The sequence below is a fragment of the Natator depressus genome, chromosome 8, assembly GCF_965152275.1.
Source record: "Natator depressus isolate rNatDep1 chromosome 8, rNatDep2.hap1, whole genome shotgun sequence".
In the NCBI taxonomy this organism is placed as follows: domain Eukaryota; kingdom Metazoa; phylum Chordata; order Testudines; family Cheloniidae; genus Natator; species Natator depressus.
This window is the reverse complement of record NC_134241.1, coordinates 41,045,641-41,067,441: the sequence shown is the minus strand read 5'-3', so window position 1 is coordinate 41,067,441 and position 21,801 is coordinate 41,045,641. Positions and strand designations below refer to the sequence as shown.

The 21,801-nt window shown below is 48.9% G+C and overlaps 1 protein-coding gene across 2 annotated transcripts; it reads left to right on the top strand.

The window, feature by feature from the left end:
* The first annotated feature begins 1,450 nt into the window (after nucleotides 1–1,450).
* HSD17B7 (hydroxysteroid 17-beta dehydrogenase 7) lies at nucleotides 1,451–19,794 on the top strand. 2 transcript variants are annotated; one of them, XM_074960829.1, is made up of 9 exons: nucleotides 1,451–1,590; nucleotides 2,317–2,520; nucleotides 4,171–4,263; nucleotides 6,412–6,526; nucleotides 7,119–7,313; nucleotides 8,354–8,458; nucleotides 10,770–10,826; nucleotides 11,502–11,600; nucleotides 15,010–19,787. In XM_074960829.1, the coding sequence occupies exons 1-9, from the start codon at nucleotides 1,556–1,558 to the stop codon at nucleotides 15,109–15,111; spliced, it is 1,005 nt and encodes a 334-aa protein (XP_074816930.1). In that variant the 5' UTR covers nucleotides 1,451–1,555; the 3' UTR covers nucleotides 15,112–19,787. The 2 variants fall into 2 exon arrangements, with proteins under 2 accessions (XP_074816930.1, XP_074816931.1); XM_074960830.1 differs by lacking the exon at nucleotides 4,171–4,263 and having other exon boundaries at nucleotides 15,010–19,794.
* Nucleotides 19,795–21,801: the final 2,007 nt, after the last annotated feature.

Below are 21,801 nucleotides of genomic sequence, written 5' to 3'. Positions count from 1 at the left end.
CCCTGGATACTTCTCTTGTTTCATGTGGACAGGATTGCCCTGAGTAAGACACTAAATTGGAATGATGTGGAGTCTTGTATCAAATACTTGACAGAGAAGGGGGTAAAAATTGATGACATTAAGCACTTTGATCCGTTCAGCAATATCAAGAAATGTATGGAAGGTTCTTACAGTGATGAAAAGCTCAATAATTTCCTAGTAAATTACCAAAAATGGATCAAATATTTTGAAAAGTCCAAAATCATTGAATGTTGCTGTTAAAGTTTGCACAGTTCATCTTTACTGTTCCCTCTCACAATACAAATGTAGAGCAAGTTTTTTCACTGATGCCAAGCCGGCCCACAAAGGAAAGGAACTGAAGACTGCTGCATTGCTGAAAAAGATCCTGCTTGTACAGTACAACATCAGGCCCACATCTTGCAAAGACTTCCATGGCTCCTTGCTGAGCCATCAGCCACTGCTGGGAAAGATGAGCTCCTCAGAGAAATATGCCTGGGTGGCCTGTCTACAGGAACACCGGACTGACATTTACTTGGGAGGCCATTACACTTATTTACACATTAGATTAGAGAGTAGCAGCCATGTTAGTCTGTATCCGCAAAAAGAAAAGGAGGGCTTGTGGCACCTTAGAGACGAACAGATTTATTAGAGCATAAGCTTTCGTGAGCTACAGCTCACTTCATCGGATGCACCCGATGAAGTGAGCTGTAGCTCACGAAAGCTTATGCTCAAATAAATTTGTTCGTCTCTAAGGTGCCACAAGCCCTCCGGTTCTTTTTACACGTTAGAGATTCCAAGTAGAAAATGTACCCCGCTGCCGCACCCCCTACTGGGGAACTGGAACTATGCTAACCCTAAGCCCCGAGCCGGCGCCTGCCATGCCGGAGGGGCCGGGATCCCCTCCTGTCACCAGGGCCAGCTCCAGCATTTTTGCGGAGAAGAAAAATCTGATTGAGCAGCTGCCGAAGACCCGGATGTGCCGCCCTTGCTATTTTTTTTTTTTTTTTTGAAGCAGAAAAGAATTTTATTTGTAAAACTTACAAAGAATCACCAAAAAGGATTAAGCAAAGCTATGCAACAAAACAAAAGCAAACAAAAGCTATAACACAGCAGCCTTCACGAGGGAGAAGTGTTCAGGCTAGCCTGGGCCCAGAGCGGGGGGGGCTTCCTCCTTCCTCGACACTCGTGGTCGCCCCTTGCTATTGGCCGCCCCAGGCACCTCCTTCTGGCGCCCGGAGCCGGCCCTGCCTGTCACTGCTGGCGGGGCTCCACTCGGCCCAGCCCACCCTTGCAGAGCGCCCAGGCAGCCCCGCGATGATTGGGCACCACTCAGTCCGTGCCCGCCCATGAACCCACAGTCACGCCACGGTGAGGGCTCCCGCGAGCTTCCCGATTGGAAGGCTGCTGTGCGGGGCGGTGCCTACGGGAGCGAGGCGGAGGTGGGGAGACGAGCCGGGGCGGGGCGGGCAGAGTGGCCGGGTCCCGGCCGTGCGCGCGGTCTATAGCGGCGCACGGAGAAACTCGCTAGTTTACTGTGCCCGCTGGAGGCTGCGGGATGCAGCCCGTGGTGCTGGTCACCGGCGCCAGCAGGTGAGCAGGGGCCAGGCGGAAGCAGCCTCGTCCATCTGGCGGGGGGAGGGGCTCTGTCTCATTGTGGGGCGGGCTAGCTCGCTCGCTCGGGGGTGCCCTATGCAGCCCCCTCACCGGGGGGTTGTGTGGGACCCCAGGCCACCCCCTGGGGTCTGGGAGGCAGGAGCTGTTGGGGAGCACTTTTGGCGGCCCTACAGGCGCAGGGGGCTGGGAGAAGCCCCCTCCGCTTCCCTGGCCCCAGCCGTGTCGCTTGGGGGAAGGGATCACCCCTGTACTCACCGGGGGCGGGAAGTGGAGTGCCCCGGCTGGGAGCTAGCGGAGTGGAGCGGGCTGAGGCCAGGTTGCCCCGCTTCCCGCCGCTGCCGCTGACTGCGGGGTCGCTGGGGGAGGAGGTGGAATGGGGGCCGGGCGGAGCGGGGTGGGGGGGTGGGCAGTAAGGGGCTGGGCGGAGGGAGTTGTCCGGGGCCCAGCACCCCCCTAGGGACGGGCCTGCCCCTTGCAGTGGGCGCAGCCTGCACGGGGGCCGGCCGGGGGACAGGGCTTGTCGTGGGGGCTTAATGCAGCACACAGCTGCCTAGGTCACCGTGAAATTTGGGGCGATTTGGTGCCCTAAATTTCCTGGTGTCCTCCGCAGCTGCGTATGCCTAAGTGGTGCGGTGCCAGTGCCACAATGTGCAGGTGGCGGCCCCAGGCTGACTGGGCTCTTGTCTCCCTGGACTGTTGCAGTGGCATCGGCTCCGCCCTATGCAAGCGGTTACTGCAGGAGGACGCTGGGGTCCGGCTGTGCCTGGCCTGCCGGAGCATGCAGAAGGCTGCTGCCACCAAGGCCATGCTGCTGGCCGCCCACCCTGCCGCCCAGGTTACCTTCGTGCACCTGGATGTCAGCAGCCTGGAGTCTGTCCTGCGGGCAGCCAGCGAGATCCAATGCAGGTGTGTGGAGCCTGCCTGGGCTCGAGGCGGGTGGGTGCTGTGCCCCTAGCCCTGGCTGAGGAGAGTGAGCAACAGGGACCTCTCTGGTTCAATCCGCTGCATCCAGCAGGTGTGTCTTGCCGGCCCTCAGGCCTGGGAATAAGCCTGAAGCACAGTCAGTTCTTTCACTCTGAGTAGGGGGAAAGGGCTGAGAGATGTCCTCCTTGAGCTCAGCTGGTGGTGGTCAAATGCCATCCTCTAGTGTGTGTAGGGCAAAGAGGGGACTCTTTGCCCAGCTTGCATTTGCTTCAGGCAGCTGTCATAGAATCATAGAAAATTAGGACTGGCAGAGACCTCAGGAGGTCATCTAGTCCAATCCCCTACTTAAAGCAGGACCACCCCCAACTAAATCAAGGACCAACACCAACTAAGTTCCTGTCAGGCTCTGCAAAGTCCTTGTGCAGCCAGTGGTTTGGGCACCATGCTTCACAAAATGTGGAAATTCAATGTGTACACAGGAATGCTACAAGCCCCCCTTCTGTTGTGCCCTGTCTTCCTCTCTCTCCCCTCCCCCCGACTACCAGTCTTACCTCTTCAGCTACTGCAGTGACCTCTTTCACCTACCACAGTCCAAAAGTACACCACTGAGCCTGACCTGCTAAAGCGTTTCCCTGAAACCAGGAGCACCGGACAGCTCCAGACAGGAAGTGATCTGTTTGCCACTTGCCTTAATGTTGCTGGCCACAATGTCCTGTCTTGAACAGGAGAGTCGCAGAACTTAATGATACAAGTTACAGACTTTACAATTGCATTTGAGTGTAACACTCCCCACTGTTGCTTCCACTAGCTCTTCTGAAATAGGAGAGCCACAGGTGTGTTGAGCACCCTGCCATCTAGATCTGGTCTGAGAGGGTTAGACAACACAACAAAAATGCGTCCGCCTCAGGAACCTTGTATGTACTAAGGCTCCTGGTATTGCTTCCAACCTCCCAAAAAGAGCTGAACTGGTGGTGGCAACAATAGGAAATCTGATTCTTCCACTGCAGGTCAGGTCACTTCTGGGTTTGTTTCAGGGGTGGTGAAGTTTTGTTTATACACTGCTTTGAGATCTTTAGTTGGAAAGTAGTAACTGCAGAGTTACTCTGGTGATATCTGTGTTATAAAAATCCCAGTCCCAACAGATATTAGCCTATGGAAGTTAAGTGCCTAAATTCCTTTGAATTAACCTAATCTTATTTTCTCTTGAAAATCCTGGATAGCTAACTGAAATTTGAGGCATACAGAAGTTTGGAAAATGAATTACTTGTGGGCATCAGTTATATTTTAAGAACTCTAGATTTGACCCCCAACACTCCAGATTTTGTGGGATTTTTACATTCAGAGTGAATTTTACAGTTCAGATCCCTATAATGGACTCAATCAAGAACTCTCAGAATCTGGGAAACTTATTCTGGATCCCAGCTCTGGATCATGTCTGGTTTTATTTTGCAAAATGACATCATCATGATTAGCTTAATATTCTTTGAACTTCAAAATAAATGACTTGTCTCTGAGCTTCTGTCTCCATTGTGGGCTAGCATTAGCTGTGGTGTTTTTTTTTTTTTTTTTTTTTTTAAGAGATGCTATAGGTAATAGCCATAACCAACCATACTGTTTGTTTCCTTTGTGTAGGTTCCAGCGCTTGGACTGTCTCTTTCTGAATGCTGGGACCATGCCAAATACCCATGTTAGCTTCAAAGCACTGATCTCTGGTCTCTTCTCCGGGTACAAAATACCATCCTTAAGTAACAGTCAGATACTTTTCTCTTCCTGGTTTTGTCCTTGGATGAGTAAGGGGAGGGGAGATACAAAATGGATGATGGCATGAATGAATGTTCCAGTGATTTACTGAGATTTTGGATGGCTGATAATGTGAGGGATGGTTAACGAAACACTGAATGAGTGGGTGGTTTAGCTAAAAGGTGAACAGATCTTCTTTCTGTTATAGTCATTATTTAGGAAGTCATAAATGTGCATGGTAGTCTACAAAAGCCTTCTGCTCAGAAGAGTTTACAGTCCAGGTAAAGCAGAAAGGCTTGCCAAACTGGATTCAATGGATTATAACAGGGGTTCTCAAACTGGGGGTCGTGACCCCGCAGGGAGTCGTGAGGTTATTACGTGGTCACCAAAAAGCTTGTTGTGAGAACCCCTGGTCTAGAGAAGGTACTTGAAAGAATGGGGGAAACAGTATGTTTAAGACAGTGGGGAAGGTGTGGGAAGACTGAGAAGGAGGGAGAAACATGTATTGAGGTAGAGAATGGTATTAAAGGTATAGCAGGCAGAAGTAAGGGGCTTCTGAGGTTTGGGCCTCTAGTGAAGGAGGGGAGTGAGGTGATGGTGAGCAACTTCTCTGTTTAAAGAGACCAGCATGATCTTGCTTGGCAGATGAAAATCAAGAGTTGAGACTGCTGTGGAGGCATGCTGGGAATGCCATAGTTAAGGTATCAGAGTAGCAGCCGTGTTAGTCTGTATTCGCAAAAAGAGAAGGAGTACTTGTGGCACCTTAGAGACTAACCAATTTACTTGAGCATAAGCTTTCGTGAGCTACAGCTCACTTCATCAGATACATTCAGTGGACATAAGGTAGTGTCAGGTCTCTGCCTCTGATAGGAACTTAACATCTGTGTTTAACAGCTTGGGAACAGGAGAAGAGAAACTGGATGTGGGATGTGAGCCAAGGCTGGGGATGGGTGGCTTGAATAGTTTGAGAAATGAGCAAATGGCCTTGTCCAAACATGGAAAACTTTAACTCTACTGGTATGGTTGGAGGGGTACAGCTCACATCACACCATCAGTCACTGGTATACAAGTGCTTATGCTGGTACAGTTGATCCTTGTATGGGAAGGAGAAGTAAGCTATACTGGTATAAGGCATTTTTTATACCAGTGCAACCATCTCAGTAAAAAAAAATCATACGCTTAATGTAGGCTGGTGTATGCACAGGTCTTATAACAGCATAAAAGTGTGGAGATAAAACTGGTGCTGTAGGTGGAGACTATGGATTTGATAGCTGGAATGAGGAATTAATTCCACCAGACAAGTCAGATGTGTTAATGGCCTACTGGGCACGAAGGGGGCTGTGGGTGGGGAGGCAAAAATATTAATAGAGAAAAATGGGTCACCATACAGCCCGTAGGTGTGCACAGGAGGCTGGGAGAGAGCCAGAGATCAGCCACAACATTGCAGGGCATCAGGTTCTTCTCAAATAGCAATGAATTATGGTTTGTTGTATCCCTCTGAAGTAGGGAAATAGGTCATCCCCCTCACCTCCATATATAGGGAAGCTGAGTCATGGAAGTTAAGTGAGTGCAAATTCAGTGACTGACAGAGCCAGGAACTCCTAACTCTTATTTGCTTTAACCACTAGACTGCTTTTCCTCTGAGTTACAGCCCATGTTACAGGCTCCCATTTAGTTTGTGAGCAGCAAACTGGAAATCAGTTTTGTTTTTTGTTTTTTAAAAAAAACTGTTTTCTGTTGTAATAACAAATCTCTAAAATCAAATCTCAGTAAAAATTGGAGCTGGCTGAAGTCTTTCAAAGTTTAGTTGAAAGACTTTTAAACAATTTTTTTGTTTTTAAAAATAAAAAGTAAACAAAACACCCTGTCACTGGGATCTTTGTTTTTCAAAATGTTTGCTGTTAAATATTTAAGATTATCAGAATTTTTCCTTTTTTAAAAAGTGATTTTGAAAAAACAGACTATTTTGAACCTTCAAAATGAAAATTGCTTCTGAATTTGGTTCTGCAAGGAGTTTTCCAATCTGTTGTAGAGCTGGTCAAAATACTAAAAATGATAAGAATTGTTCAATAAAATTATCACCTGAAGAAGCTATAGCTCTAAAATGTCCTCTGTCCTCTCCTTGTATTCCAGGAAAGCAGTCCATATGCTGAGCACAGCGGAGGGGCTGTTAACTCAAGAAGACTACATCACTGCAGATGGCCTGCAGGCTGTGTTTGAAACCAACCTCTTTGGGCACTTTATACTGGTAAAACTGCTTCTGACAGTCAGGCCCTGATTCTGCGTCAGTGTGCAGTTTTGGGTAGAGCAGGAATTAAATGAGTCAGTTCACCTCTCTTCCAACGTTCCTGTACACTGACCCAGTCTGGAGTGTATCTGAGTAATGTGCAGTGGTCCAGGCATAGGGCAGGAGGCCGCACCATCCCCTGTACGTACCCTGGCCTGGTCAGCTATCAGCTATTCAGCTAGTGGCTGAATGACAGCCAGGTTTGGGATTTCCCAATGTGCAGGCAACATTTCTTACTGAAAGAGTTAGAGTTACTTCAGGGTTACTCTGCACAGCCAGCAGACATGTTGGCTCCTAAGAGAAACAAAGGCCTGGTTCTCCCTACTTTGCAGCCTGTCTCCTGTGCAAAGTGAATGCAAACAGGCTATAAAATGCTACCAACCAGGATCTGGGTCTGAGGTATACCAGTGACATGATTCTCCACTTACTTGTTTCTTGGCCAGTCAGTTAACCCAAACCCCTGCCCTCTAGACTAGCGTAACTGAAGTGGGAATTATTTTCAAATATCCTGGGATAACTGCTGAAATGGATAATCACTCTCTTATCTCCTTAGATTCGGCAGCTTGAGCCTCTGCTATGTTGCCTTGAAAAGCCCTCCCTGCTCATCTGGACATCTTCCAGCAATGCCAGGAAGTCTGCTTTCACTCTCTCTGACTACCAGCACAGCAAAGGCAACGAGTCTTACAGTTCCTCCAAATATGCCATTGACCTTGCTAGTGTGGCTCTGAACAAGCACTTTAACAAGCAGGTGAGGCTGTTTACCCTATGGTATGATGCGGAAAGCTGTTGCACTTGAGCATGTTGGTCTGAGAAATGTTGATAAGGTGGCATGCTCGTCAGTGGCAGTAGTATGTTGATGCATAGTAGTTCCACGTAGCAGTGTTCAGTTGCTTAATAGATTGCTTCATGGATGTGAAGGAGCTTAGCTAGGGTGAGTTTCAAGTAAGTATGATTGGTAGGATGTGGTAGGGAATGTTTGGTATAGAAGTTGCAGTTTTAAACCTCACAGAATTGAGCTCTTACCTTTAGAATATTTGGAAGCTGTAGCCTTGGCTTTGGGACAGACATTCTCTCTCTTTGCTGGCTGCATTGTATTGATATTTAATAAACCTTCCACTCTGTGGACTCATCCACATGATGATTGGCCTGATCTGTCACATGAATTAAGCAGTCCATCTAGTCTAGCAACTTTTCTAAGACTGGCTAAGAAACATTTTAGAGGAAGGTGCAAGAAACTCATATGGGACAACTATAGAATAACTTGCCTGTAAGGGAAACTTCTGCCAACTGATGTGCCTTTTGCTCAGAGTTAGGAGTTGATAGGGCAAGTATTTTTAGAAGGGTCATCTGATATGACTGGATGGCCTGTAAAATCTGTGGCATCACAGCAGATACAGGCATGGGAGCTGTTGACTATCCCACACTAGAATCTTGGACAAGAGGCAGGGCCTTCCCTGTCATGGGCCTGTGACTGGAATTAATGCTGCTTTCCCTTGTTCTGTGCCAGTCCGTAAGTGGCAGCCTTCTTTCTGGAAAGAGTTGCCATCCCTTACTGCTGTTTAACTGCTATTTGGTGGGAGAGGGCTTACCTATATGTTAAGAATGAGGAATGTATAATGTTTCTCTACACATCTCTGCTCACTGCTGCACAGGGGCATCTGCTGACTTTACATTGTGAGGCCTTTTGGAAGGTGTGAGACACCTTGTAATACTTTTTCTGGTGTGTTCTTTCCAAGCAGATATGCAGCATTTAGTGTTGGCTTGTATCCTCTCTTCCCGCTTCTGCAGGGGCTGTATTCCAGTGTAGTTTGTCCAGGTCTTGTGATGACTAACCTGACTTATAGAATTCTGCCATCTTTCTTCTGGAAGCTACTTATGCCCATCATGTGGATAGTGAGTAATCCATCTGAAAGTGTGGGTTTATTTCCAACTCTTTGGGCTGGGATGGTCTTGGGCATTTCACTCCTAGGGGTATACACAGTGCCCTGTCTGCCTTATCACCAAGCTAGTTGTACAGTGTCCTTTGCTCAGAGTGTGAATGGAAATGCAGCAGATTGCTTCACGTTGGGTTGGGAAGTAGCCTTTTGCCAAAGTGACTCTTCGGCCCTTAGGACCAGCAGGGTCAGTTTGGAAGGTGGAGTTTTGGCAAATAGATGCCTAGATAGCTTGGGGCTCCTTCTCTGCAGAGGCTTGGAGAGGGCTGGTGAACAGCCAGCCATTTTTCCCCCCGTTCATATATTTGTAAATGGGTGCAAAGCCAGGGCTACCAGTTATGTGGTGCCCCATGGTTATGTGCCTGGTGGTGGGATACTGCTGTGTGCCATGTGCTGCAACAGCCAGAGATAAGCTGTATCTTGATACAGTGGTCCTTTGCCATGCATGTTGTAACAGAATGGCAAGGGTCTCCTGCTGTTTCACTCTGTTAGGTGTTGAAATCCTTAGGGCACTGTAGGTGAATTATGTTCCACCTTGATAGCAGGCAGGTAGAGGTAGCCCTCTGGGGAATCAAGAGTTAGCGTCTGGGACAGGCATAGGCTAGATGAGAAAGGAACCTTTATACAGCCACGCCTGGAAAGGAGGCTTAGGCTGAGTTTCAGTGACCTCCGTGAATTTCCCTTCAGTTAATTTAACCCAAAGCACAAGAGTGGGGTGATGCTCTGCAGCGAGTGAGACTTTCTGGAGCTGGGACTCTACCACCAATCACCTTTTATGGCCCAAGATCACTATTACTGCTGAGAGATGCTAGTGGGGGGCCCTAGATGGGGAAGCTGATTTTAACCATGGCCTTTGATCTCTGGTTGCTCAGCCTCATGCCTTAGGCTCATTTCCCAGAGGCACTGAGCACTTACCACTCCAATGGCCCCAATCAGAATTATTGGTGCTCAGCACCTATGGGAATTAAGCAGAAACTGGGCAATTAAAAGCAGATGGACCACAAATCTGAGACTGTTCTTGATCACCTGAACCATAGTTAATAACTAGGCTGGTATTTTCAAAGCACTAAGCATTGGCATATGGTAAACTTCCCACTCCAGTAGGAACAGAGCTAGGTAATCCATGCCTCTGAACGGCTCACCCTCAATTAATGTTCCTACACATGGAAAAAGATTCCTAAGAGAATACAAACTTCAGGAGTGAAGTCACCAGCTTTTAAGTGTGTTTTGTTTCTCCCTGGCGCCTCTGGTGGAAAGTGGCCTCTTCAACATGCTTCACTTTCTTTCACCTCCCTTTACTCTCCCCACCCCCACACCTTTCCTTTACTATCTCATCCTGTGCCTGTTCTCTTCCTCTGCAGCCCTCAGTTTTCCAGCCTTGCTAATATTCCACACACTATCTACAGACAGCCAGACTTCCTATGTCCATCAGCCAGGCACCTTTCCATCTGTCCTATGAGCAGCTGCCTGTGTTTGTCCTTAGCACTGCTGCCACAAACTGCTACCTGCTTGCTGTTGGGACCCGCCTGTGCCAGCCCCAAATAAGTCTGCTCTCTCTGCTGGCTGCCGCCTCCTAGAATCATAGAATATCAGGGTTGGAAGGGACCGCAGGAGGACATCTAGTCCAACCCCCTGCTCAAAGCAGGACCAATCCCCAACAAAATCATCCCAGCCAGGGCTTTGTCAAGCCGGGCCTTAAAAACCTCTAAGGAAGGAGATTCCACCACCTCCCTAGGTAACACATTCCAGTGCTTCACCACCCTCCTAGTGAAAAAGGTTTTCCTAATATCCAACCTAAGCTTCCCCCATTGCAACTTGAGACCATTGCTTCTTGTTCTGTCAATCACTTTTCACTCACTGAATCACTTTTCATTGGATGACAAGGTGTCATAAATTGTACTCCACCCACAGCTTGGGAGCCAGCTCAGAAAGGAGGTGGCTGGAAGAAAGGTATATCGGGGCGGGGGGGCTCAGCTGGTCCCCTGCATGCCTGCCACCTCCCTACCCCCAGCAGCATGGAGAGACTTGTTGGCCGTCTGGATGGTTGTAGTAAATTTGCAGTGGCCCTGGGCTGAAGGGGGTCACCCGGTCATCTAGCTAGAGGCAGGTGGCCTTACTCAAGGGGTGGGGGAGCTGTTGGCTAGGCCACTAGCAGCAGAGGACCTTGTGCCTTAACACGACTGCTGACCTCCAGGGAGCTCAGTCTTGATTCCTTGCTCCAAGGCATAAGTGTTAGTAAGTTTCATGTCTCGTTTCTTCTTCTCTTTCAGATCCGCTTTTTCACCAAGTCTTACACACTAACTCCATACAATGGAGCAGAAGCTCAGGTATGTAGCATGGCTTGCACCTCAAATCACTACTTGTCTGCAGTGTGCAACTCCTCCTAGCCCCCAGGTGTCTGGTACTGGCTGTGAATGCATCCTCTGCCAGATGAATATATACAAAGCAGTGTTTCTCTACTCTTGCCCTGTACATCTGAATCACTTTCCACAGTAAGTGCTAAGACACTGAGCTGGTATTTGAGGTTCTTCAAACAAATGTTTTTTCACCCTCTTCTTCCTCACCTATTCAGAGAGACCCTGTGGTCTCTAGATCTCACAGTGATGGTCCCTTCTGCCCTTACCCAAGCCAGGACCTATATCCCTTCTGGCCTTACAGGTCAGAGCAAATGGTTGTAACACAAGTCATCGAACTGAACCCAGTAACTCCTACCTCAAGCAGAAACCACAAGCGGCTTGTGTTGAACCGTGGCATATCTCACTAAAGACATGGTAAGTGTAACTAGTGTCTATTAGGAGCATGGACTGTGGTGTTCCCAGTACCACAGGGAGCACAGCAGCCAGCTGCCTCTCTGGAGCTTAAGTGGAATATCTCATTGAGGAAACTGGGCAGTTTGGCATCCTCTTCCCTCTTCATGTTGTCAAGCTGTTTTGTTCTAAACTGCATGGCTGTCCAAACAAGCTGGACTGCCTGCCCACACAACTATGCTATTGTCTTTAAAGGTATGGCTCTTCAAACAAAAGCCAGAGTCACTGGATGCACTAATGAAATATCACAGCTGTACTTCACCAATGGGGAAGAACTATGTGGAGTCCCAAAAGGTAAATATAGCAATGACTCTGAAGTCCAATTTACTCTTGAGGGAATTCTGCACCAAGAAAACAAAAATCCTGTGCACAATAGTTTAGTTTAAAATTCTGCAAACTTTATTGGTCAAATAGATGTGGAGGCTCCAGCATGGCGGGGGGAACACAGGTCTCTGGCTGTGCGGAGTGAGATCACCCTGTAGCTCCCTCCCCCCAGGGCACAGACTTGGTGATGAGGTTACACTTGACCGACACAGCACAAGGGCCAGGACTGCCCCAGAAACATCCTGGGGGCCTGCCCTCTGTCAGGCATGTGGGTGGGCAGGCAGGCTCAGCCTGGCAGGATTCAGGTGTGGGGTGAGGGTTCTGTGTGGGACAGTCTGGGTGCGGGCAGCTCAGTGTGGGGGTTCAGGTGCAGGGGATCTGGATGCACAGGGAGGGGCTCATTCCGGGTGCAGAAGCAATGGGCTCAGCAGGGGAGGGGTCTGGGCTTGGGGTGGGGAGTCTAGGTGCTGGGAGAGGGGCTGGGTGGAGCAGCGTTCGGGGGGTGGGCTAGTCGGAGTGGTCCAGGTGCAGTGGGTATGGGGCTTACTGGGGTTCATGGGGGGGCTCAGCAGGGGTGGTCTGGGTGCAGGGGGGGTGGTTTGGATTTAGGGGTGGTGGTGGGGCTGGGCAGGGGCTCCAGATGCAGGGAGTGAGGCCGGGGGTGTGTGTGTCTGGGTCTGGGCCCAAATGCAGGGGGTTGGGCCGGGGGGAGGGAGAAGAGCTTCCTGCAGCTGGGGGAGATTTCTGGGAGTGGGTCTGACCTTGCCCTGGCCCCAGCCACTCCTGCAGGGGAAGAAGTCCTGTAATCCCCCAGCCTAGTTGGGAGTAGCAGGAAAGCTATCATAAACCTACAGCTAAGGGTAGCATAAAATCCCTCGTGGGTAGCTGTACTGAATTTTTACCTATAAGGGATAAGAAGCTCAAATAACCTACTTGGCACCTGACCAAAAGGGCCAATGAGAAAAGAAGATACTTTCAAATCTGGGGGCTGGGGAGGGTTTGTTTGTGCTCTTTGTTTTTGTCCTCTCTCTCTGGACGGAGAGAGGGACCAAGCAGGAGAAAAAAATCTCCTAAAAACCTACCAGAAATGAGCATCTAAGATTACAAAAATTGTAAGTAAGGCAAGGAAATGCGTGAATTTTCCCTATGCAAAGTGAGTTTTGTTCCTGGGTGGTGGTTTGTTTGTGTGTGTGTGGTTTTGTTTTTGTAACTTTGAAGCTGAGCCTAGAGGAGAGTTTTTAAATCTTTTCATCACCTGTAAAAATACCTTCCATCCTGATTTTTACAGAGGTGCTGCTTTTATTTTTTTTCTTAAGTTCTTCTTTTTAAGAATCTGATTTTGATTTTAGTGCCTTAAAGATAAAGGCACTTGTCTGTGCTTGTATTAAAGGCAATTGGCTGGTATATTCTCAAGCCTCCCCAGGAAAGGGGTGAAGGGGCTTGGGGGGTGATATTTTGGGGAAATAGGGAATTTTTGTCTAAATCACGTGGTGGTGGTGGTAGCAATACTGTCCAAGGACAAGGAAAGTATTTGTGCCTTGGGGAAGTTTTTAACCTAAGCTGATAGAAATAAGCTTAGGGGTCTTTCATGCAGGTCCTCACATCTGTACCCCAGAGTTCAGAGTGGGGAGGGAACCCTGACATGAGCCCAACACGTTTTAGGAACCACCAGCTGGCATATCTCCAGAACACCCCTCCTCCCCCACCACTGCAGTGATTTACCTCTCTGCTGGCTGGTCTGGGTGCCCTAAACAATGTGGCCATGCTGCTGGGAAATAGTGCATAACCACTCTCTCAGCTTCCCTGTCAGAAAGTTCTTTTTCTGCAGAGAAGCAAAGAAATCTGGGGGAGGACATTACCTTCTGCACAGGTGCAGAGTTCCCCCAGGAGTACAAATTGTAAGAGATGGACTGTTATGTATTGGCTCAAAACACTTACCTGAGGACCTGATTCTTCCATCCTTACTGCTATTTATGCTCTACTGCACAGTGCCTAACCTAGCCTGCCAGTCTCTGTATCTCACTGTATGAATGCACTGCCTCTGGACTAACAGCTGAGTGCCTAGGTAGGTGGCCTTCTGAGTAGGCATTATAAGACGGTGTCCCCAGCCCTTCTGTGTTAAGACCAGAATCACCAACACAAGGCTTGATGCAACTTCTTGTAAGGAGGATGTGGAAGCCTAATGGACTAGTAGGGGGATTGGCTTGAACTTAATTGGATCACAGGAGTTCAAACAAAACCAGCGTGAGACCCAGCCCTTCCCATTCCCTTCAGAGCCACTGAGAGGTATGAGCAGACATACAAGATTTCTGCTGCTGCAAGGTGGAGAAAGGATCTCCTCTCACTGCTGCCCACCAGGACACGTGTAGTTCAGTGAGGTGGGGGAGTATTCTTCCTTCTGTAGCCTTATCCTTGGGAAGCTCTGACAAGCCCCCTTCTGTTCCAGTGGTCCTCAAAATGCAGGCTCTGTGCTGACTACAGTTTTACTCTGACTTTGTAGCAAGCACACAAGATAATACAACTATTGCGGTCATAACAGTGTGCTAGAAATGGTATAGTTATGACAGTCTCTGCACCAGAGAGCTTACAAAGCAAACTGGTGGTGAGGGGAAGGGCTGTTATACCCCAGCTAAGTGACTGTGCTTATGAGTATGTACTTTGTTCTATCTGATTTTAATTATACACTTGTTCTAATTCTGGGTGGGCAACTGGAGTTGAGTGCAGGAGGCCAGGCAGGGCTGGAATGGAGAGGGAGGAGTGCAATTGGCAGGCATGGGGTGCTTGGCAGCTGAAGGGCTGCAGTCACAGCAGAGCCAGAACCTGCAGCCAATTACACTAAAGCAAGGGAGAATTCCCTCTGCAGGGTCAGAGTGAAGTAAAAGATGTTAGGTTGTGATGACTCTAGCTGAAAGGCCTAGATTTCACCCCCAGCTGTGATTAATGCTGGCTGTCTTGGGAAGGAGCCTCAAGGCAGGGGCTTCAGTAGTGTACACCATGCAAGTTCCTCCTGGCTTGTGCTGCTGTTTCCTCACTGCAGAGGCTACAGTTTACACTTGTGTCCTTGGCAGCTTGTGCTAATACTGGGGGAGCGTTCCTTCTCCTCAAAGGCAGTGACTCCACATCCTATCCCACATGAAGCAGCTTTTTTTTATTTGGGGCTGTTGCTCATCTGTGGGAAATGCTAGCCCTCTGTCATTTGGGGCTACAGTCCTAACCTCCAGCTCCCTGGGCACATGCCATAAGTGGCTGAGTGGGTACCTTTCAAGAGGAGACTGAGCCTGTCCTTGGCTTTGCCTATCTCTGGCAACATCCAGAGGTTCTTTGTCGGTCCTCATTGCAGCCCCCTTGGTCTAATATTACTGCTCTGGTTTTCTTGCAGATGGATGTGGAAGAAGAAACTACTGAAATATTTTATCAAAAGCTGTTGGAACTGGAGAAGCATGTCCTAGCAAGATTGAATGCTCCCTTTAGCCCTAAGTAACAAGATCCAGACAAGGCCTCCAAGGACAAATCTTTCTGGCACTAGTGACATTGGAGTTCCTTCTAAGTGGGTATTATGTGTTTGCAGTAGAGGCCTTCTTGGAGACCTGTGGCTTTGTAGCACCTCTCATCCTTCGCTCAGTCTGGGAAGGAGTGCTCTCCTAGAATGGGAGATATGAGAGGGATTGAATAGTTATTTAGTCTCTTGGAGTCCAGTACGAGATTGCTCTCTCCACTAACGCTTTCTAGTAACTTGCCTAAACCAGGCCTCCATTTCTGTACGTCATGGTCTTCACAATAAACTGCAGGTTCCAAGAACTACTGAGAAAAAGTATGAATGGGTTGAGAGCTCAGTGTGAGCACAAGGTGAAAATAGGTGGAAGGGCTGGACTTGCACAGAAGGCTCCTCAGTTGCCAGGCTTCCTGGATAGCCACATGTGCCTGTTAAGGTCATACTCTTCAAAAACTGATCAACATGTCTACATGGACACTTAGTGTGCATGCTAGAGTACTGCAGATTCACACCCCAGCTTGCAGCACACTATGGCCATGCTGCTCACTAGAAGCCGTGTAGTGTGCTTTTCTCTTTCAAGCATGAGTAGATCAAAGTGCCCGATGGAATTTTTAGAGCTCACCAGCAGGATCCACACTATCACTTAATGTGATAGGCTGCAGCTTGATGGAGAGAGGTGACCATGCTCTGCTTCTGCCTAAAGTACAAAGTGCTCTTTACACAAAGAAAGGAGCAGTACTGCTTTCACCCTTGGGTTGTAGCATCTTGTATTGAGGCACAGAGTTGGTGCAGACCTCAGACATAACTTCTTCAGCCTTTGGGAAGGCACTTTTGATACTAATCTGTTAGAATCCTGTGAGAGCATCAACAAGGGTGATCCAGTTGATATACTATATGGGGACTTTTGGAAAGCCTTTGACAAGGTCCCTCATTAAAGGTTCTTAAGCAGACATGTGATAAGAGGGAAGGCCCTCTCATGGGTCAGTAACCGGTGAGAAGATGGGAAATGAAGGGTAGGAAAGAAATCAATAGCAGTCATAAATTATCTGGGAAAGGGGGTGAATAATGAGTTGGCAAACTTTTGCTGCTGACCTAAAATAACTCCAGATAGTGAAGTCCAAAGCTGAGTGTGAAGACTTAAAGGGATTTTACAAATCTGGGTGCCAAAATGGCAGATGAAGTTGTTGAATGCAAAGTAATCCTGATTGGGAAACACAGACTGAGAGAACCATAGTCCATTCTGCATTTGTGACCCTTCTCCCAGCCAATGAATGAGAACCTGGACAAGATAGCATCCTACATGAACATCAGAACAAAAGAGCAATGGCCCAGATTTGTTTTAGGGCCTCTGAGTAATAACCAAGCCATTGAAGAGCAGTCTCCTCGGTTGTTTGGTAAGGTGCCTTTGACCTTTCTGATAAATGGCGTCAGCAGCTTTTCATCCCCCGATGTGGCTTAATAGACAGTGCACTGGACAGCCTCAGGAGACCTGGGTTCATTGCTGGCTCTGTCACTGGCCTGCATCGTACCCTCTGCAAATAGGGATGATGATACCAACATCCTTTATAAAGCACTCCGATCTCTTAATGGAGCATTAAATAAGAAGCAGATCTCTCTATTACCACAGGAACCAGGGACATCTCCATGGCCCCAGAGTGCCAAGGGTCCAAGTGAGCAGAGGCAGCTAGATACTTGGACTCCTCCCACCACAGCCTTCTAAATTTTTCACAAAAAATGGAGGATTAGACTCGGGCTGCTTGGTGGCTGGATGGTCCGTGTTCACTAGGTTTTTTTGAGAAATGGCAGCAGGTTCTCCTTTGGAAGTCAGCAGCCTGCACTAGGGCAGTGTTTGCAGTCACCACCTACCATGTACCCAGACCTTTTCCATCAGGCTTCACCAGCCAGTAAGGATACTAGCTGTGAAGTAAAGTATTTTCAACATTCTACTTCCCCAGACACCAACATTGGTCAAAGCTCAACCCAAGATGACCTAGCATGTGTTTCTCTGAACAGTAACACAAAACTTTTTCCCAGCAGAAAGGCGTGAGCACCAAGCACAGTCAGCCTGGATTAAGCTAGCTTACTGCTACCCAGAACAATTCTACCTGAGACTTTCTGGGTGTGGTGAGGGTAGCAAAGACCCTGATTTTGGTATCCCCCACAGCCATGGCGCAAGATTTACAAAATCAGTGTGACGAATGTGTGGTGAGCAAATGCTGTGTGTCCTAGAGTGTGGTTTATGTTCTGAACTTCTGAGTTACTGCTTACCTGGCAGAGGGGAGCAGACAGCTCAGTGCTTTCCTCACTGATGTGCACAATCTCAAGGTCACTGATTGTAAGCCACTGAGATGGAATAGGTCTAGCTATCCAAGCAATGGAACAACTACCATATTCTACAAGATGGCCTAACTCAGGGTGATTGGGGAAAACCAACCTGCTGCAGAAGGAAGCACTCACTTCTGGACCCTGTGACAAAGACACCATGAGCAATCTGGTAATTGAACCAGGTACATGGAGAGGGAGAGTGGGAAGATGTAAAGAAACAACTGATCACCTGGGAGAGGAGAGAGTGTTTCTGGGAGACAAAACTGAGACCAGGTCAGGTCCCAGAAGCTCCTTGGCTTCCTAAAAGAAGATAAGCTGGTTCTGTTCTGCTCCTGTAATAATAATAATAATAATAATTAATATATAAAAAAGGGCCATCTAACTTACCTTGTAGTGAGCTGTAAGATTAGATGAGACTAAAGTGGCACGTTGGCTTTTTAGTGTGAAACTCTCTTCTCTCTGATGCTTTGTTCAATTGTCAAAGATGCATTGTTTCAGGATGGCTGCTGGTCAATCTTGCTGGACACTGAAGGGAGGAAACACAGGTGCCCAAACCTAGTAGGAGCTGTAGGGTGAGAAATGATTGGTACCTGGGACACTCTAGCTCTCTTCCCTAAATTCCAAAGTCAGAAGGGACTATTGTGCTCATCTAGTCTCACCTCCTGTATGACACAGACCAGAGAACTTCCCTACACTAATTCTAGTTTGAACTAGAGCAGATCTTTAGGAAAAACATCCAATCCTGATTGAAAAATTGTTAGTGATGGCGAATCCACCACAACCCTTGGTAAATTGGTTAATTACTCTCACTGGCAAAAAATTGCAACTTATTTCCAGTCTGAATTTGTCTAGCTTCAGCTTCACCTGTTTGATTGTGTTAGACCTTTGTCTGCTAGACTGAAGAGCTCATTATTAAATAGTTGTTTCCCATGCGGGTATGTCTAGCCTGTGCTGTATCACCCCTTAACAGTCTCTGAGCTCCTTGAGTCTAACAATCTATTAATCATTCTTGTGGCTCTTCTGTGAACCTTTTCTCAGTTTATCAACCTCCTTGAATTGTTTGGCTGAAGTTCCTCTGTAAATCAGGATGACCAGTGAGAGTGAAGCTGGGGAGGAGGGCAATAGATGAGGAAGAAAGATAGTTACACAGTATCATCAACCCATGCTTCTTGCTCTGTCAGAGAAAACCTATTCTTCGAGTGATTGCTCATATCCATTCCAATTAGGTGTGCGACAACAAACACCAGCAGTCATGCCAATACCACAGACTCTGCTAAAGGACCAGTATCTCAGCCGTCAATGCACTGATCTGTCTATGGGCCCTTTGATGCCTGGGATGTGTGCACCAGCCAAAGACCTCTTGACTTTGCCCATACTGGGCTCACCTGGTGCCCAAGAAGCAGCACCCCCAGCATTGTCCAGAAACACGGAGGGCTCCACTCTTTGTAGACCAGTGCCAAGGCCCCTTCCTAGGAGGAAGCCTCCTCTGATCGCCTCCCCGCCAACATCACTTTAGCTCCGATCACCGGCACTGGGAGGGTCGGCACTGCCATGGTCTCCCCGCTCCTCTGCCTCTTCCTCTTCAGGATACTGTTCTAAGCACTGACAGGATTGTTGGCATTAGACACTATTCCCATGGCCTTGGGAGCTACAGCTGCTATGGTGGCACTGAACAGTTGGCCCATGGGTCCCGGTGGGTTGAATCCATGCAGTGGCCATTCTGGTACCCGTGGGAGCCCCGGGCCAGTGCACCAGCTTGCAGCATTCCTACTCAGTCTGGTTGGAGAGTGGGGCACCACCAGCAATGTGCTGAGAGACTCCGGAACTGACTATCGGTACCATTGCGGGAGCTGTCCTCAGTACCGACCCCAGTGTGCAACCCGGTACTGAAATCGATACCGACTAGCATGCTCAGGTCTTCCAGATAGAGGAGGCACTTGAAGAAGGGATAGTTTTTCTTGCCTCTTCATGGAGGATAAGTTGCTCTGCCACTGCATGAGGCAGTTATGAAGCCTATCAATATCCTGTGGCAGATACCACCCTCCCTCCCACCCACAGCCAAGAGAATGTAGCGGAAATACTTTGTGCTGGCTCAAGGCTGTGAATTTTTATTTTCTCACCCTCCACCTGGATCTCTCGTGGTGGCTGCCACTGAGAGGTACTGGCAGGGCCAGACAGGTCATGCACCAAGGGCAAAAGAACAAAAAAGTTGGACCTACTCGGCAGGAAAGCATATTTAACTGAAGGGCTCCAATTTTGCATAGCGACCCAGCAAGTGTGGGAGTTGAACAGATTTAGAGACAGCAGGAGTTCTCAGCTCTGGTGGATGAGGGCAAGATGGTTGCCAGAACCCCCCTGCAAGCGGCCCTGGATGTAGCTGATTCTGTGGCCAGATTAATGGTCACAGCTGTCACCCTGAGAAGGAGCTCTTGGTTGCAATCATCTGGGCTCCCGCAGGAGGTTCAGCAGACCCTACAGAACTTGGTCTTTGAAGGCCCCTCTCTCTTTTCAGAGCAAACTGACACTAGGCTTCACCGCCTTAAAGATTCTAGGGCAGGGGTGGGCAAACTTTTCTGCCCGAGGGCCACATCCAGGAATAGAAATTGTATGATGGGCCATGAATGTTCACAAAATTGGGGTTGGGGTGCGGGAGGGGTGAAGGCTCTGGCTGGGGCTGAGGAGTTTGGGATGAAGGAGGGTGCTCCAGGCTGGGAGTGAGGGGTTTGCAGGGTGGGAGGGGGATCAGGGCTGAGGCAAGAGGTTGGGGTGCAGGGGGAGGCTCGAGGGAGGAGGTGGGTAGGCGCTTACCTCAAGCGACTCCCAGAAACAGTGACATGTCCCTTCTCCAGCTCCTACGCCGAGATGTGGCCAGGCAGCTCTGCACGCTGCCCCATGTGCAGGCACCGCCCCTGCAGCTCCCATTGGCCACAGTTCCCAGCTAATGGGACCTTTGGGGGCAGCGCTTGGGGCAGGGGCAGTATCCTGGTTGCCCCTATGCGTAGGAGCTGGAGGAGGGCCATGTTGCTGCTCCTGGGAGCCACGTGGAGCTGCCCCTGAACGTGCTCCCCAGCTGGAGCGCCGGAGTGGGGCAAGCCCCAGACCCTGTTCCCCAGTGGGAGTTTGAGGGCTGGATTAAAGCGGCTGGCAGACCCGATTCGGCCCACAGGCTGTAGTTTGCCCATTCGTGTTCTAGGGTCACACTAAACTCTCTAGGGCTGCATAATCTGTTTCAGCCTAGAAGACCATATAGGCCCCAGCTGTTTGGGGGCTATTACCCCTAACAGCCTAGACATGATCATAGGAGGAGAAGAAATAGGGGGTTTGGGCGCAGGCCACATCCACCCTCCTCTGCAACAGGGCCTTCCCAATCGGGCTCACACCATTCAGGCAACTCAAGACACTTGTTTTGATGAGATGCTTGAGGATGGCATACCATTCCCTATTTTTTCCAACAGCCTTTCTCACTTTCTCAAGGCCTGGGAACAAGTTACTTACAACCACTGGATTTTAAATACAGTCAAGTCAGGGTATATCCTCCAGTTTATTTCCCCCCCCCCCCTTCCTACCCACCTTCCCTGTCCCTCTTCAGGGATCCTCACGAGCTTCTGCTGGAGCAAGAAGTGCAGTCCCTTCTCTGGATGGGAGCTGTGGAAAAGGTTCCACTACAGCTAAGAGGAAAGGGGTTACTTCCTGATTCCCCAAAGCCAAGGGAGGTCTCAAACCAATCCTAGATGTGCCCTGGCTCAATCGTTACCTCAAAAAGCTAAAGTTCCGCATTGTCTCTTCGGCATCCATCATTCCATCGCTGGATCCAAGGGATTGGTATACTGCCCTCTACTTGAAAAAGACATATTTTCATATCTCGATATTCCAGGGCCACAGACGATTCCTCAGATTTGTGGTGAGCCAGAGGCATTACCAATTCATTGCCCTGCCATTTGGCCTTTCAGCCTCCCTTTGAGTTTTCACCAAACATATGGGAGTGGTAGCGGTGTTTCTGAGGAAAAGAGTTCACTTGTTCCTGAATCTGGATGACTGGCTCATCAAAGGCCGGTCTCTGGCGCAAGTGGAGTCTGACGTCCTCATACAATCAACCTTCTGGGGCCTGGGTCTTCTGATAAATGTACAGAAGTTGACCCTAACACCTGTTCAAAGAACAGAGTTCATCGCTGTAGTTCTCGACTGAACGTTGGCAAAGACCCATCTCCCGGAGGAACGCTTTCAGTCAATCTTGTTGTTAATAGGCTTCCTTCGGTCGCAACCAATCACAACTGTCAGACTGTGCTTAAGCCTTCTCAGCCATATGGCTTCCTGTTGTAGTGCGACATGCAAGGCTGAGACTCGGACCTCTCC